General features: G+C 46.1%; 1 protein-coding gene and 1 long non-coding RNA gene across 7 annotated transcripts in view; one reads left to right on the forward strand and one right to left on the reverse strand.

The window, feature by feature from the left end:
• IRF2 (interferon regulatory factor 2) overlaps nt 1-14,747 on the reverse strand; it is a 92,663-nt gene extending 77,916 nt beyond the window's left edge. The window contains exons 1-2 of one of the 5 annotated variants that reach the window (XM_086703176.1): nt 9,874-10,071; nt 9,603-9,760 (exon numbers count right to left, since the gene is read on the reverse strand). Coding sequence is in view for 1 of the 5 variants with exons in the window: in XM_086703175.1 (XP_086559301.1) it covers nt 9,480-9,536 (57 nt within the window). In the remaining 4 variants the exon portion in view is untranslated. Of the gene's footprint in view, nt 1-8,397; nt 9,168-9,479; nt 9,551-9,602; nt 9,761-9,873; nt 10,072-14,625 lie in introns of those variants that run through there. The other 4 variants (XM_086703177.1, XM_025933125.2, XM_086703175.1 and 1 more) reach the window with 4 other exon arrangements.
• On the forward strand, nt 10,396-16,978 carry LOC147581474 (uncharacterized). 2 transcript variants are annotated; one of them, XR_015249950.1, is made up of 3 exons: nt 10,396-10,478; nt 15,456-15,660; nt 16,948-16,978. It is a non-coding gene; the product is annotated as an uncharacterized LOC147581474 (long non-coding RNA). The 2 variants fall into 2 exon arrangements; XR_015249949.1 differs by having other exon boundaries at nt 10,403-12,476; nt 15,501-15,660.
• Nucleotides 16,979-17,067: the final 89 nt, after the last annotated feature.

The following is a 17,067-nucleotide window of genomic DNA, read 5'->3' on the forward strand; positions in this document are numbered from 1 at the left end:
AGCAGTTCTTTGGTAGGCTTCAGTAAAAATAAATTGCCTTGGCTCTGTGGAGAAGTCTGTTGCTTCAAACCAACAATGATAGTCAAAGGGAACAAATGAAGGCAACTGTAAAATACTGTACTTGATTTTAAAAGAATTTCACCGCATATACATTATGGCTAAGTGTCTGTTAATAATAAAGTTATCGTCAATGACTAACCCACCAAGAAAGTAGCAGCTCCCAAATATGCATCTCCAGTTTATCAGTGAGCGTAGCTTATTTACATGTACAGAAAGCTGTTAGTATACTCATCAGAACTTCAATGGGACAGGGCGCCTGGGTGGCTCAGTCAGTTAAGCGTCCGACTCTTGATTTCAACTCAGGTCGTGATCTCATCATTCATGGGATTGGGCCCCGTGTCCGGCTCCACGCTTAAAGCAGGAAGCCTGCTTGGGATTCTCTCTCCCTCTCTCTGCCCCTCCCCTGCTAGTGCACGTGCACGCACGCCCTCTTTTCAAATAAATAAATAAACATTTTTTAAAAAGAAGAAAGGGACTGGTAAGATTTTTGTCAAGTCCTGGGTACAAAGGAAGGAAAAAAAAACACAGTTTTTCACCTTCAAAATGTTGAACACCTAATACAAAGTGACAAATCCTAATGCAAAGTGACAAATCTCAACGTTTATGTGCTCAATACATATGCCATTTGGTTTTGAACACAAAGTAGACAGATCTACGTCGCCCATTCCAAACTGGAATTCAGCCTTGTGAGCTAACCTTTGCTTCAGGGCTGAAAATCAAACCAACAAATATTTATCTAGTTCTTACTGCGTATCAAGTACTGGTGGGGAATGCAAAGAAATATAACACGATCCCTAGCTCACAAATAATTTGCCATGTAGGTGTTATAAGTGGAAAAACCCAAGGAATCAACTATTCTCTTAACAGTTCCAGAGGCTAGGAAAGATTCAAGGTGTTTGTGACTGATCGCCATGGAATGGTACATATGGCAGGTGACCTCTAAAGAAACTTGGAGCATTTTACTACCTTAGGCTGAAGAGATCGGGGTGGTGGGGAGGGGGGGTTGTGGGCGGGAGGCAGGGAGGTGCAAGCAGTTATCACCAAATGACCGAATCACCAAAAGGACCACTCGAATCTGCTCTCCCTCAGTCTTCTTAGGTTTAGTCCTTGGATTGCAACTTTTCCCCATACTTCCCCCTTCACATTTTGCTTCATTCCCTAATCCTGCACCACCTAACGTGACAGCCACACGTGGCTACTGCACTCTTGAAACGTGACCAGGCTAAATTCGGATGTGCCACACAGGTTTGTGAAAGACACGCTGGATCTTGAAGATTCAGTATGCAAAAACAAAAACAAAAACAACAAACCAAATGACCTCATTAATAATTTCATATGAACCCCATGTTGAAATGGTAATATTTTGGACATCCTAACCTAAATAAAATATTACGGAAGTTAATTTCACCGCTTTCTTTTTACTTTCCTGACATGGCTACTAGAAAATGAAAAATTACGCACGTGGCTCACGGGTTATTTGTATTGGACAGTGTTGTCCTAATCAATACTTTTCTCTTTTTCAAGCTATGCTTTGGTATTCTGCCTCTGAAGTGGTAATGGTTGCACCCGTTAACAATTCAAAATTTGTAACAATCCAAAAATATCTCCAGTAGCTACAAAGGGATCGGAACTAAGTTTTTTCTCAGACACAAGTTAGGGATTTGGAGGATTCTGCCGTTGTGAAAAGCCTTCAGTCACACTCTGAGTCATAGCAAAAGTCGTTCTCCAATAAAGGGTGTTGTGTGAGGAAATAAAACTTCCCTGGATTCTTCAGTGCTTCTGTGAGACACTTTAGCCACCCAGGACACAGGAATGTATGCAATATAAAGATAGAGAATGTATGGGATATAAAGATAGGGGATGTTTTTGGTTTTTTTTTTTTTTCAGGTTAGTTAACATACCGTGTGGTCTTTGCCTCAGGAGTAGAACCCAGTGATTCACCTCTTACATACGACACCCAGAGCTCATCCCCAAAAGTGCCCTCCAAGATAGGGAATGTTTGCATCCACTTCCCCTAGAAACACTTTATTTTTCACATGCCATGAAATTTGGATCTGTAGCCATTTGTCTAAATGAATTGCTCTGATCCAATAGGACAATTTAACCCTTATCTGCTCAAGAGGGCCAAAGGGATACAGCCTAGACTAGGTCCCTGGGTTAAGTTCCCAGGGTGCCAGGACATTTCAAAAGGAATGAAACCCAGATCTTAGAACACCTCTAAAAAAAAAAAAACCTTACATTCCAAAAGGTTAGGATTAGAACCCTGAATCCTTTCCATTCCCTCTCAAAGGAGCAAAGGTGGTTGTTGTTGGGTCCCCGCCCCCCGTCTGTTTTTCCCTTGGCTGAAGAGACGGATGGTTGCTCTGATGTCATCTACAGAGTGTAGCCCACACCCACGTTCCACCTGTTTTCCCAGCATCACCGGAGGCTCTGGGTATGGGTGATTATCACTGCAACATCATTCTGGCTGTTGTCCCGGCCATAGAGATGTATAAAGAATTCTTCTACCCCAGTGTCTTGTTTCTGCAGCATTCACATACAGAAAAGACATATCTGCGAAGTGGGGTAACATCTCTGACCCTCCCCGGTTTTTGACAAAACAGCGGGCCCCACCCTCACCGAGGAGCTGTCAATCTCAGTGACTTCAAGAAACAAGAGCTGAATCCAGACAAGGGCATCTCTCAGCCCTGGCTGGGAGAGCCCAGATTCTAGAGCCTGGTTCCAAACGTCAAGGCAGAAAGAGCTCAAGAATGGCCAAGTCCACATACAACATCCCCCTCGGTCGTGTCCTGATCTTACATTTATCAGAGATGACGTCAGAGGGGACACTACAGAGTCGTCTCGAGAATATTTTTCTGGTTATAGAAGCCAATGGTGCTGTTACCTTAATTTGCAAAACACAAGTGTTTCAAGTGGGGAAAAAAGCCAAACCCCCTCAATCCCACCATCAAAATATTTTCTTCTAGTTTTTTTCTTTAATGATGTATATACAAATACACACACACGTTTTTTAAATGGAATTAGAGTCACCATTCAGTATCTCTTTTTCTCCACTCAACATTCCTCACAAGCATTTTTCCATCATTAAATGCAAAAAACATGAATTTTCCAAGCTATCTGTACTCACTGTCTGGATGTGCCATAATTCACTTACATGTATTCCCATTGTTGGGTATTTAGGTTGTTTCCAAATTCTCACTATGACAAAAGCTAATTCAATAAACATGCTTGTACATAAATCTTTGTCCCATTTCTGGTTTCTCCACGTGACTAGGTTCCTAGAAGTGGCATTACTGGAACAGAGAGTTTAACATCTTTAAAGCTTCAAGCATGTAACACCAGATAGAATTCCAGAAACTTCCTTGCCATGTCCAATCCCAACTGCAATACAGAGTGCTTAGTTTCCAAATCAGTGACCTGCCGGACCCAGTTTCAGCACGCATAGCTCAGGCTTAACGTGGGTCAGTTATTCCTTTGGGAAACACCGAAGTAGCCCGTTCTGATTGCCTGATCCCCGATGACCTCCTACAACCCGACAAGAATAAAACAGCAGCAAGGAAGACCAGCATGGGGCTAAGAGAGCTATTACAACATGTCTAAAAATTTTTATCACCGTGTATCTTCCTCTCGGGGGTCCATGGTTGCCTCCAAAGGCAATTTTCGATGGAGTCTGAGGTCTCGAGTGGGGGTATCAATGCCTCCAAGTGCTCTGGCTCCAGCACTACGACCTCCAAGGTGGCTTCAACCACGCCCAAGTGGTAACTGTCCACAACCTCTTGTGCGCTTGCCTGAAGTCGCCTGATGCCCTAGCGGTTGGTTCTCCCATCAGACTTGACCTTCCCCAGGATAAAAAGCCTTCATCCCAAAGTCAGATGTGGATGGTCCTCCAGTACTTCAACATACCCTTGAGTCAGTATCCATGAACTACCAACTTGCTCCCTGCCACCCCAAAACCCCTTCAGTGATATGTGTAGAGAGACAGAAAATTCATCTGCCTGATTCCTTCTTCTCTCTCTCTCTCCCACACGAGAATTCAGGAGGCACGATTCCACGTTACACCTATTCTCTTTTTCATCCCCTCACTGCCCCCCCCCAAACCGTCACCTTCCAATTCCCTCCCACTCCCATCCCATCCATCCGTGCCCCCACTGGCACCCTACCCAGGTGTTGGGACACTGTTCTCCCCAGTGTTAATTTTCCTCACCCTGTTCAGTAATTCTAGGGTAAGGAGGAAAAAAAAAAAAGCTCTCTTCAAAAATAACACTGGATATTGCTGGAAAAATAACACTGGATATTGCTGGAAAAAAAAAAAGCCATCTGTATGCAGTCCCTTCTCACTCAAAAATGTCAATCTCATGAAATGGGAAAGTCAGCAGGATTCTAAGAGTATGGGGCCAGGACAGTGTATTCTATCTACAAAACATTTCTTTAGATCGTGCACAAACCTGACATTTATTAGCTCAAATTAAACTGGAAGCTCATCTTTCCTTCCATCACACTGAGTGTGCAAGCGTAGCAACAGATTGCTAAGTACGCCTGAAAAGAAATTATTTATGAAGATTATACAGCAAGTAGTTAACTCTCAAAAAATATTGCTTTAATGAAAACTGGCCAGAACTTCATCACACAAAATCCCAGATGAAGATATCTCGTTGAACTACATCAGCCTTGCCCTTGAGATAAACATGCTCAGAATCCCTCCTCAGAAAGAATTGCACAAGCCGTGTTTCTCATAAAAATGGGGACAATGAGGCCTGCATAGGGCAGGAGGCAGCGGGGACATTTTTGCTGGACTCAAGTTTTGTTTATCAACACCAAACACCAGCAGAGGTTCTGTGCTAGTTTCAGAACTCAGAAAACCTAAGGGGCCAGGAGTTTGTCTTAAAAAAGGCTGTCTGGGGTCTAAAACGTCAAGGTTCTCTACTTCAGGCCGAAATGAGATCAACCAGACTGGATGCTATTTCTCCCAAGTCAATCAGGAGTTCTCACCAGAAGTCTTCTACAATTCTGAATAATAAAAACAGAAATCCAAGTCTTCCTAAGGAAACACAATTTATTTCATAGACAGAGGGAGAAAATCATTTAAAAAGGATGCTCGAAGGTGCTGCCCAAGGGGCCTCGCGGAGTCCTCTCCAGTGAAAACTGTATTATCTTATTCATTATATTATAGAAATTATAATAGAAATTATATAGAAATTATAGAGCGTATAGAGCTTGGTGCCTGAGGGCTGGATTTCCTGCTTGGGTTTTTCCCTAGGTATTTTATATAAAATATTGGCTTCAGGTTTAAATCTGGAACCTATGGATAATTTATCAATCTTTTTAAAAAAATCAAGATTTATCCAAACTTCCTCACTTTCATTCCTACCAGCCACCCCCTTGAGGGCCAACCCTCAACCCTACCTTGGACAGACATTGTGCACCAAATATTGATCTCACTCAGGAGAAAAGTAGGGCACATAGGGGGCAAACGGGCAGAAAGCCCTGACCTCCGACCCTATGTGAAAAGAATATGGTATCCCATACAGATGAAAAGAACTGATTTTATTATAGTAAAATTTTATTATATATTTTATTTTATAATATATGATTTTATTATATATTATTATATAAAATATATAGTATAATAATATATGTAATAGTAACTAACACTTCTTAGCAGTTATATTATTTTTATGTATTACTTTATATACCTTAAAAATTTTTTAATATTTATTTTGGGGGGGGGCAGAAGAGGGAGAAACAGAGAGAGAGGGAGACACATAATATGAAGCAGGCTCCAGGCTCTGAGCTGTCAGCACAGAGCCCAGTGCAGGGCTCGAGTCCACAAACTGTGACATCATGACCTTGGATGCTTAACCAGTTGAGCCACCCAGGTGCGCCTACTTTATATACTTTTACATATATATACTGTCTATTTTATTTATTTTCCCATACATAGTGTTGGGTACGCAGTAAGCATTCAATAAATGAAAGTTAACCAGCTCCCATTAAAGGTGTTACAGCAAAATGCTAAAATTAGCTAGGGGCATACCTGTAATAAAAATAATGAATTTGTAAAGAGTGTGAAGCAATGGTGAAGAAAATTCAGACCTAAGCATACTGAGCCTGAGAAGATTTATAACATATGTGGGGGCGGAGGGGGGGGGCGCGAGGCGGGGAGAAAGGTTGGGGGGATAGAGAAAGACATCAGTCCAATCACTGTTATTTCCATATCATTTGGTCTCCATGGATACCATCTAACTTCTCTTCTGACAGGAAAAAATTCACTGACATTATATTTCACTGTTAAATTCTTTGGTGCTTTACATAAAATAGCTATTCTGTGTTTAATTCCTTGCCATTACCCATATTATACTCTCAGGAGAAGTAAATCCCTTTTTGCTGAAAATTCTGTAGGAGAATGCCAGTATTTAATCCACAGTCTTGATTTCCTGGCTTTTTCACATTAATAATAATGACGGAATTCTGAAAGTTAATGCCTCACACATTTGTAGACTGCTGTAACTTATACAACCTTCTTTCATACACAGTATCTCATCTGTTCCCCAAAGCAACCCTATCAGATATGCAGTTAAGTATGATTATCACCTTCCATAGAACTAACCCCAAAAGGCAATCACTGTTATTTATCTTTTAGTTGTGTTATTATCAGCTCACCAACTACAAGCAATTTCTCAAGAAGGTAAAGGAAGTTGTCTTCCTCTTCCCAGTTGAACTCACGGAGCCTAGCACAGTGTCTGACACATAGTGAATGTCTCACGAATATTTATTAAATGAATAAATAAAGTCCTTTATCTGCTCTGAGTCCTTTTTGGTATAAAGCACAAAACAGAACTATGTCCCAGATACCCCATTTAGAGTTCTGTTCTCTATCAAAAGGAAATTGTGTGAAAATGCTCTCGAAACCACAGAGCTTATATTCGATAATCCTAAGAATAAAAGTACAATGCCCTTGCAAAAGTACCATGAAACAACGATGGATGCACATCTCAAGTTAAACATCCAAAGTCTCAAATTTTCCACAACTAGTTGTAAGTTTAACACCCTCAACTAGCTTTAGCATATTGAATGTTTGCATAATACAGTACTTCAGAAAGCACAGTAAGAGAAGAGTGGGGCCATAGTTCACAGAGCTGCGCTTAGCACAACCAGTTCTTTGCCACAATTTGCTTCCAATTTAACTACAAACTCTTACTTTCGATTACGGTGACATTTTTACAGGTAAGTAAGTCTGAAAGAGGCAAAATTATCTTGAACTTTTGAAAATCAAAAGAAAAAAAGACAACTCGCATTGGATGAAATATATAAACGTTTAATATTAAGAAGGAATTACAAGCCATCACAGAACAGGGCTCCTGAATCTAAGAGGCCAGAATCTAACTTCTTACACAACAGGCTGTTATAAATTATAATCATTCACTAATAACAGCGACATTCCGGACTTTGCCACATCAATCGATAGATGTTCCAAGATTACCCCTTAGCAATGCCAGTTTAATTTCTAAACATTCCATCTCCGAGGTTTCCTTAGAAAAGAGAAGTTTTTCCAAGACTTTTTAGGTTTCTATGTCCATCCCTCTCCCGTCCAAAAAAGGAAGGATGGGCGTTGAGAAAAGGAGAGAATCCTGAATCTGCGTGCAAGCTGCCGTGAAACAGGCATCACCCTCAAGGTCCTGGCAAGGAAGCGCGCGTCTGTCTAACATCAAGAGGATCCACCTTTCGAACTCGTCTGTCACCAGACCCCTTCCTGCACCTGCCCTGAAAGCACCAAAAAGTGCAGGCTCCTAAGTTCCAATGCTACTTGCAATCGGGCTGAAAACTAATAAATGACTGCAGGCTTGACAGCAACCTTGGTGATTCCTGAAAATCCACAACAGGAAATGTAACTATCCTCCACCCTCCCTAGCCATTCATCAAAAGCAGACCGAGTCACAGCAACAGGGAGGCCAGTGGCGGAAGGCAAATGCCAGCACTTTTCCTCATTTAGAAACACTGTCTTCTTCCCAACCGGTAACCAAGGACGAGGAGCACAACCCACCGCCCGCACCGGAGGGAGGGGCTGAGGAGGGACGGAGCGGGTAACATGTCCCCAAGTTCCAAACACTCTACTCTGGGACTGAAAATGAGTGCTACCCACGCCGCTAAAATGTGGCAACCTCGACTGCCAGTCCCAGGGGGCACATCTGCAGCCGGTGACCGAGGCTTCTGCCTACAACCACGGACCCGGGCGCCTCACCTGGTGCCCAGAACACTGTCTTTGCGCCCGGCTCGGGCTGCCAGCCTCCTCCCCTTCTCCCCCTCTAACCGGGCAAGGGGGTAGGGCGGCAAACGTACCAAGACGTGGGGCCAAAGACAGATGCCGGCGCGTCCTGGCGAGGGGCTGAGTTACCTCCAGAGGCCCTTCGAACTTGCGGAGGCTTCCCGAGCCCCTCTCGCGGGCCGGCCCCCAGGCCGGGGCACTGAGCGCGGCCGCAGGCGGGCGGGCGCCACGATTGGCCGAGGCGGGCAGCGCTCGGTGGGCGAGCCCGGCCCGCGAGGCGGAAAGGAAGTGGCGGCCACGGCCGTGCACCAACCACGTTCGGCCGGCGGGCGAATGCCACTCGGCGCCCAGAGCGGGGTCGGAGGGCGCGGGGCGGGCACTCGCGTCCCCACCCCGCCGCGGCCCGCGCGCCCCAGGACCCCCAGGGGACGCCCGCCCCCACGCCTGCCAGCAGGGCGCCGCTCGGTCCCCGGAGGCTCCCCGCCCCCACCTCGCCCGCTCCGTAGCCGAGGCGGGTCAGGCCCAGCGCGCCAGGCCGGCCCGGGGGCGCCTGCGGGGACCCGGAGGCGCCCGGCGCTAGGCCGCGGCCGGGGCGGATGACCCCTTCCGCGCGGCGCCCTACCGGGACGCGCCGCCGGAACCCCCCGCGCGCCTGGACAAGTGCAGTGACAAAGCCCCAGGGCCAGGCCGGACGCTGGCCGGCGGGAAGGAGGACGCGGCGTCCCTCCGGAGCGGCGGTGGCGGCAGCGGCCCAGCTCCCGGGAAGCCGGGCGTGCCGGCCAGGCCCGGCGCCCACCCCCGCTGGGAGCCCGGCCGCTGGCACCCGACGCCCGCGACCGTTCGCCGAGTCCCGCGGACCGGCGAGCCCTGGGACCGCCGCGGGGCGCCCCACCAAGTTTCCTTTGGCCGCGGCGCCAGGCGCCGGAGCTCCCGGCCGGGGCGCGGGGCGCAGGCAGCCGGGTAGACGGCGGGCTCCGGCTTATTCACGCTGGAGCTGCCCGGAGAGAGGCGCCGCCGCCGGACACCGTGAAGGACCCGCTCCCCTCCTTCGGATCTGGTGGCCACGGCGTCTGTAAACACACACACACATGCACACGGTAATTTTGTTTTAAAAGGAGGCCCCACTCCGGCGGACCTGCACCCACACACACAACACCTGGGGCGCAGAATCACACAGAGCAGGTCTGTGTCCATGGAGCCAACCTCTCCGCATCTGCAAATCCAAAAGTGAAATTAAACCTCCACCAACCTCCTCCTCCTCCTCCTCCTCCCTCTCTACCTCCTCCTCCTCCTTGCAGCCTCAGCAGCCCCAGTAGCAGCAGCAACAGCAGCAGAACCTGCTTCCCCTAAAATCAGATGATCCGTAAGAGCTCCGACTGTTCCTCCAAAAATCGGCATTAATATTTATGAACCCCAGCATTCTCCGTCTGCAAAACACTGTGTCAAACCATCAGGACACGCGCACACACACATCCCCTCCAGTCCTCACAAACATGCCCTCGAGAAAAACACACACGCACAGTCACAACTATTATTTGAAAAAATGTTACCTCTCAGTGTGCTTTTTCACACTACCAATACAATTCCGCAAGGTTTAAGTGTTGCTAGGGTGTGTGAAATGGAAATGAAAGCCCGTCAGTTGAATAATCGCAGGAGCAAAACTAAAAGTTACTCCCCGGCTTGCCTGAGAACAGTCCAGATCGAAAGCAAAACAAGGAGAGGAAACTGCGAAGAGCTGAGGCTGGAAATCCCCCCACCCCCCGCCCTCCTCCCTGCCTGGCTCCCTCCCTCCCTCGCCTCCCCCCTCCGCCCTCCTCCCTCCGCCCTTCCTCCCCAGTGTTTGTTTCAAGCTTGTGCAACCCGGAGGTGGAGGCGGAGGGAGGGCGCGAGCGGCCGGGCCGGGAGGTGCGGAAGTTCGCCGCGGCTGTTCATTGGCAGGCCGAGCCGCTTTCATCATTTCTCGGAAAAGTCAATTTCATTTTCACTTCCCCACGGCGCGGCGGCGGGAGCAACAAGCGGCTGCTCGTGAGTCTGCCGTTGGCACACCGGGACGCTCGCACTCGAGGCGGGTTGGGGGGACGTGGGGGGTCCCGGGGCGACCCGGAGCCCGCTTCGTTTCAGGGCCAAAGCTCGCGGCTGTAGGAGAGGAAAGCAGGTACCCGACCCTCCCTCCATCCTCAGGGTTACCTGAAGGTTGGGAAGGAAGGAGGAGGAGGGCGGCAGGGGGAGCCAAGGGGCTCTTGCCAGCCTGTTGGTGGGGCAGGTGTCAGTGGTGTTTAGCACCGCTGTGTTCAGAGCGTATGAAAATTCACTCTGCAACACTGCCCGCCTCAAAGGAATAAAAGGAACTGACGAGACAGCAGTACTTAGATATTAATTCAAGAACTGGGCCGAGCGAGGACTTGGCGACCTTAACCTTATTTGAACCCTCATCAGTGGTTGAGGGTGGAACCATTTGAAGGATGCTGCCATCTCGGGCACCACCTGGCGCTCTGTTTGGGGGCGATAAGGAAGGCCTTCCCCTAGTCCGTCAACAGCAGCACACTCCAGACTGAGTTCTCGCCAGTGCAACAGAAGTTGCCTAATGCAGGATGAGATGCGCGAGGGTGTGAATTAATTGTATTTCAAGATGTCTTCATCGTGGCTGGTCCAGGAGAGAAGCTTTATACTGTGGCACTTCCAGCCAGATTCAAATCCGGCCGCTTTTAACTTATTAGCTGGGCATGCTCCCTCTTGTTGCATAACCTAAGGCCTTAGTTTTCAATGCTGTGAAATGGGGATAAATGATAAAATGCAAGAATACAGGTACAGCACCTGTCACCTTCAGGGTGTGTTAGTTCAGACTAATACAGTTCATTTGGGACCTACCACTTTTGGGGACTTTGCTTTAAAGTTTATTTATTTTGAGGAGGGGGGAGGGAGGGAGAAAGAACGAGTGGGGGGAGGGTCAGAGAGAGGAGGTGCAGAGGATTCCAAGAGAGCAGGCTTGGTGCTGACAGCAGAACAATCCATGAGACTGTGACCTGAGCCAAAGTCAGACGCTTAACCCGCTGAGCCACCCAGGCGCCGAGGAGGGGTGGGGGTAGGGGGGTCCTTTGCTTTAAAAGCATCAATTCTCATCTAATTATACCTGTTTCTTCCCCCAGGTGCAGTTTAATCAGCTTCTCCCAAACTGATCTAACAAAGAAAGACCCTTCCTGGGAGGCCATAGTTATGTACAGGCAAACACTTTTCTAAAAACATAACTCCAACATCCCTCTTTGCCACAGAAGTATTGAGTTCTAGGGACTGGAAAAAGAAAGCATCTGAAGACGCCTGTGTGGTTAGGAGACAGCCAGCCGAGTGTTTAGGATTCTGTCTTCTACGTGATCTCAGCAATAGATACACACCTTCCTTCTCATCCTCTCGCCTCTAATACCATCTGCCATAGCTACTCGCTTTCCTATTTCACATAACAGTGACCACGACAGGCAGTTGGAGTCGTCCTATACAAAGTCTGTAGGGTGGTTGTCACTCTTTGCCCACCTACAGACCCAAGTTAAAAACCCCAGCATCCATTCAATCGGTAGCATCCTGCTGGCTTGTTACTACTCCCAAATCCGGACCCGGCCCTCCCCATCTGCCCTGTATTGCCTTCATTCAGTGATGAACCCGCCTCCAGCTGTGCTCCCAGGTTGTGCTCCTCCGGGCTAGCAGCCACACTACTGTCCAATTAAGTAGAAAATCAACTCCAAATAAAGCGCGTTCCAACCCTAACTCCACCCCTCAAAAACCTCTCCCAGCCTTCAGAATAAAATCCGTATTATTTAACAAAACATATAAAATCAGTATAATCTGGCACCGAAGTCCTTTCCCAGCCCCGTCTCCTGCTCCAGGGCCCCACAAGCCCTTGGCAAACCAGCTGCCACTCCTGGTTGTGAAACAACAGAGCCATCCTCTTGTTTGTTGTTTTATGCTGAGCATGGTGCCCTGCACGCAGGCGCTCAAATAAATGCTTGTGAATGAAGAATTCCTTGCCCTTTTGTTCCTCATGAAATATTTTAGACTCCATCAGAGTCTTTTATTAACATGCGGTGACCGATACTCGTACAGAATGCCGAAGAGTTGAAAGAAAAACATAAGCCACCTGGAATCTCAGCGGTCGGGAACTGAGGTGCTGATGTTTTTATGTATTTCCTTCTCGTAATTTTTCTAAAGGGCTGTTTCCAGCCTTCACCGACTCAGTCTCTCTGTGCCATGTAGCAGTGCCCATGCGGGTGCCTGGGTGACTTCCCTCTGTCCTGTTCTATTTCCTGGCTGGCTCCTCTTCTGCGGCCAGCCCCCTAAAGTACGGTGTTTCCAGACATTCCATCCTAAACCCTTCTATTTTCTCATTCCGCGTGCTTTCTCTTTGAGTGCTCTCACTCATGCCCACAGCTTCAGATATCTCTATTTGGTAATAGCTCCAAAGTGTATAGCTTCTGACGTCTGGGTGATTTACCTCCTAGATGTTCCTCGGGTTCAACAAATCATGCATGTCTAAAACTAAACTCATCACATCTTTCCCAACAACTTTGTATATGTGTCACCTCACTGACCCTCCAGGAAACTGGCAGAGATCACTGACTCCTGCCTTTCCTGAGCCCCCCCTGGAGCTCCCTGAGGCATGGGTACTGTTTTCAATTTTTCAGGCCCTTAGACACATAAAGCATAGAATGAATTTCACTCAGTTCTTATGACCTTGATGACGTATCACTGCAGACAAATGTTTAAATACGCCCCCAAAGTCCACATGGTATTGATATACACAGTCAGGAAATATTTCTCAGCTCTTTGATGAGATACATACAGTCACAAACCTCTGTGGAAAAGGGATCGATATAGCGAAATGCAACCTTTCTGAAAGTCTCTGAAAAAAGTAACCTTTGCCATACTGAAGAACTCTGACCAAACACCTAGGTCTAATGCAAAAACCACCGTTCAAGCAATCTTCTATAATGAAACCAGAGTGATCTCCTGAGTGAGGTATGTTAATATTTCACCGGTGGAATAGAACCTCCTAAAAGAAGATCCACCTGCACGCATTAGGAGTAATTTCTCTTCAAGGAAGTTAAGTAAGAGCAGTGATCAGCTGGACACATAGTGATTGATCTCTCCTTTCAAATGGGTTTTTAATTTATTTTTCTACCAAGAATAGTTTCATAAAATAATCATTCAAGTAACAGACTTTATTAAGTGCCCACAAACTTTTCACAGCACTGGGACTACAGCACTGAACCCAAACCATTGGAAACCTCTGCCTCCCAGGAAGGTCTCTTAGAGTCTAGTAAATTGGCATGTTAGTTTCCACTATATCATCCCAGTATCCCAGCATCACCTCCACCTATCATCACAGCTTTTAGAACTGTATATTAGAGTTAAGAACATGGAATATGATGGCTTACTCACTAAAGTGTTGAGTATGTTTGGGATCAAATCAGTAGCCCATGATCCATCTGTCAATTGATGTCCCAATTTTCTCCACCATATCACTGATCCCACTCTGTCCTGGCTACAGAGGCTCTCCTCCACGGTGTTATTCAGGGGATTATAAAATCCTAGGAAATGAGTGTTCCACACTTGCAAGAGCAGTTGGCTCATACAGACCCATAGACTACAGTTCTGCACTCCAAAAAGTATTATTGTGAAGTCTACACTGAATAAATATACAGTCAAGTTAGATTTTAGTTGAGACAGAACGAACGGTAAGGACATTGAAAAAGCCTTCTATCAAAGTTCAAGGATCAGAGCATCAAATCGGAGAAATTCTTGACTATTACCTCACGTAATTGTTCCTCCCATGTTACTGGAAACTCCGAAATGAGGTTCATTTTATTGCAATTATTCTCTGAAAATCATGAATTTAAATTGGGCCATATATTGCCCATTCCTTCGTAATAAATATTAATTTTGTCCTGCTCTGATGAAGTCAGGGAAAAAATATTCCTTAAAATTGCCAGGGTGTGTGTGTGTATCTGTGTGTGTATGGGGGGGGGGGGGGGAGATTTTCTTGTCTAGAAGGAAAGCTTACAATTTTGAAAACTTCCTAAATTGTTTTTTGCTAAAACGTCTCTGTTCCATCCCAAATAGCTTTGAAATATCCATTACTATATCCAAATGATAAAGTAGTACTTTCCTTTTTTAAACTCGGAAGGAAAAGGTGTCCAAAGCTCTGCCTTGAAGTTCTTTAGAAAGAACTACTATAATAGTTTCAAGTATTAAAAATATTTTGAACAAATACATTTCAAATTTTTAACATAAATTCAGCAAACCACAAGATTCACTGGGTCCGGATCATTTGGCGAATTTTCTGTTAGTTTCCTCTCTTTCTCTGCAAGTTCCTCACAGCCTGTGAAGCTCGATGCCAGTGTGTTCTCTTTCTCCCCAAACTTCCTAGCGTCGCGAATGACGCACTTTCACTGTTTGACAATGTTTGGAAGTTTGCCAGTCAGAAAGACAGAAGAGTGTCATAAAACAAAGGATTGAGAGTATTTTTAAGTCTCTGACTTCCTTGGGGAAAACAAAAAAAAAAAGTCATCTCCACTAAATCCAAAAGTACATGACAATTCACACGGGCTCCTGGTGCTGCCTCCTTAGCCTCTGATGTGAGTCGGTGACATTTCCCGCCCATGTGTGCCCAGCCCTGCCATGCCCCCGGTACTGAGAGCTGCCGTGAAGGAAGTAGGAACAAGACGAGCCCTGGCTCTCCCGGACCTTACATTCCAGTGGGGGTGACGTCAACAGACAAACCAACCAATAACATAGTTACAGATTTGTACTGGTGTTCTGAAGGAAATAAGCAAGAGCTCCCCCTGAAAACACTGGCAGAATCTAGGTGGTCAGGGAAGGTTCCCCTGAGAAAATGGCTTGAAGGTATTCGTTTCCTGGGGTTGCCATTACAAAGGACCATACACTGGGCAACTTAAATAACAGCACTGTATTGTCTCACAGTTAAGGAAGCTGGTAGTTCGAGATCCAGGTGTCACAGGGTTGGTTCCTTGTGAGGCCGAGGGAGGGATTTGCTCCATGCCTCCTGCCTTCCGGTGCTTTGCCAGGACTCTTGGGCCTTCTTTGGCTTGCAAATGATCTCTGATCTCTGCTTCATCTTCGCCAGGTGTTCTCTGGGGAATGCACCTGAGTCCAAACTTCTCTTTATCAGGACACCAGTCATTGGATTCGGGGCCCACCCTACTCCAGGATGATCTCATCTTCAATTACATCGGCAAGGACCTGTTTCCACATAAGGTCGCATTTTGAGTACTGAAGGTTATGACTTCCACAAATGAATGGAGTGGCGGACACAATTCAACACGTAACAGGTACCAATTATGCGCTGAAGCCGTTGGGCAGAGGTAAGAGTGGGGGACTAAGGCCCTAAGAAGCAAAAGGGTCTGGCATATTCTGGGAATGGAAGGAATGTGTGACTTCAGAGTTATAAATGAGGGAAAGAAGGCCCTGGGCAGAGGCAAGGTGAGCAGACACCAGATGGAGAAGTTTGGACTTTATTCTGCCATCAATGGGAAGATTTCCACAGGTTCTGTGGTTTTAAAAGGTCATGTTATAAATTTCCCGATTGTCGCCTCAACAGTGAAATGCAAGGATTTCTTAATTTGTTGGTTTCTAAGGAGAATTTACAACTGTTTTCTCATTGCCCTCTCCCTTATATGTTGAATTTGCTAAGGAGATACAACATATTTATGATCTCTGAAACAGTTTTGTCTTTTCATATTCACTTTTAATTCCTCAGTTAAAATATTTATTTCCTGTTATGGGGCGCCTGGGTGGCTCAGTTGGTTAAGAGTCCGACTCTTGATTTCAGCTCAGATCTTGATCTCATGTTCATAGGATTGAGTCCCACATCGGGCTCCATGCTGCCAGCACTGAATCTGCTTGGGATTCTCTCTCCTTTTCTGTCTGGCCCTGTCTCTCTGTCTCTCTGTCTCTCTGTCTCTCTCTCTCAAAATAAATAATATAAACATTTTTTAAAAAGCAAAAAAATATTCATTTCCTGTTAACTTTCTCTCTGATTTTCATCTGCAAAAATAAAATAAGTTTTTTCTTCATTCTCTTTACCCCTCAAGAAACTTCCCTTAAGGAAGAGGGAAAAAGAGAAGAAATATTCAACTGAGGTAATTTCCTCAGACTGTTTTGAGTGAACAGTGATCATTTTCAGAGGTTTGGTCACCACAAAATCAATATTCATTCCAAAGTTCAGTGGCTCCAAATGTATTTAAGTTTTTTGATTTCCAAAAATTTTCAGATCTTTTTCTTCTGTCAGAAACTCCATGTGTAAAACTGAATTTTTGTTGGCAGAACAATCAGCATAAGTAAAACTCCATGGTTTGCCTTGAACGTTTTGTAAGTTGAAAGCAAATGTTGGTTTAAACAGCCCATCACATATTTTCTCAACCTCAAACTGTGGATCTTGGTTTCTGCACTACTCCCTCCTTGATGACCGAAAAAGGTCCACTTTTTTCTGTTTTACATATTGAGGTTCTGGGTAAGATTCCACTTAGGGAAACGGTTCTGTTGCTTTAAAAAAAAAATTTTTTTTCATTTAAAAACTAAGCCACGAAAACTGGCTGTTCGTTTTATTTCATTTTCAGACAACTGGAGATAAGAAAGAAAACACAACCGGGGCGCCTGGGTGGCGCAGTCGGTTAAGCGTCCGACTTCAGCCAGGTCACGATCTCGCGGTCTGTGAGTTCGAGCCCCGCGTCGGGCTC

The sequence above is a fragment of the Puma concolor genome, chromosome B1 (genome assembly GCF_028749965.1).
Source record: "Puma concolor isolate L17-30 chromosome B1, mPumCon1.1.hap2, whole genome shotgun sequence".
In the NCBI taxonomy this organism is placed as follows: domain Eukaryota; kingdom Metazoa; phylum Chordata; class Mammalia; order Carnivora; family Felidae; genus Puma; species Puma concolor.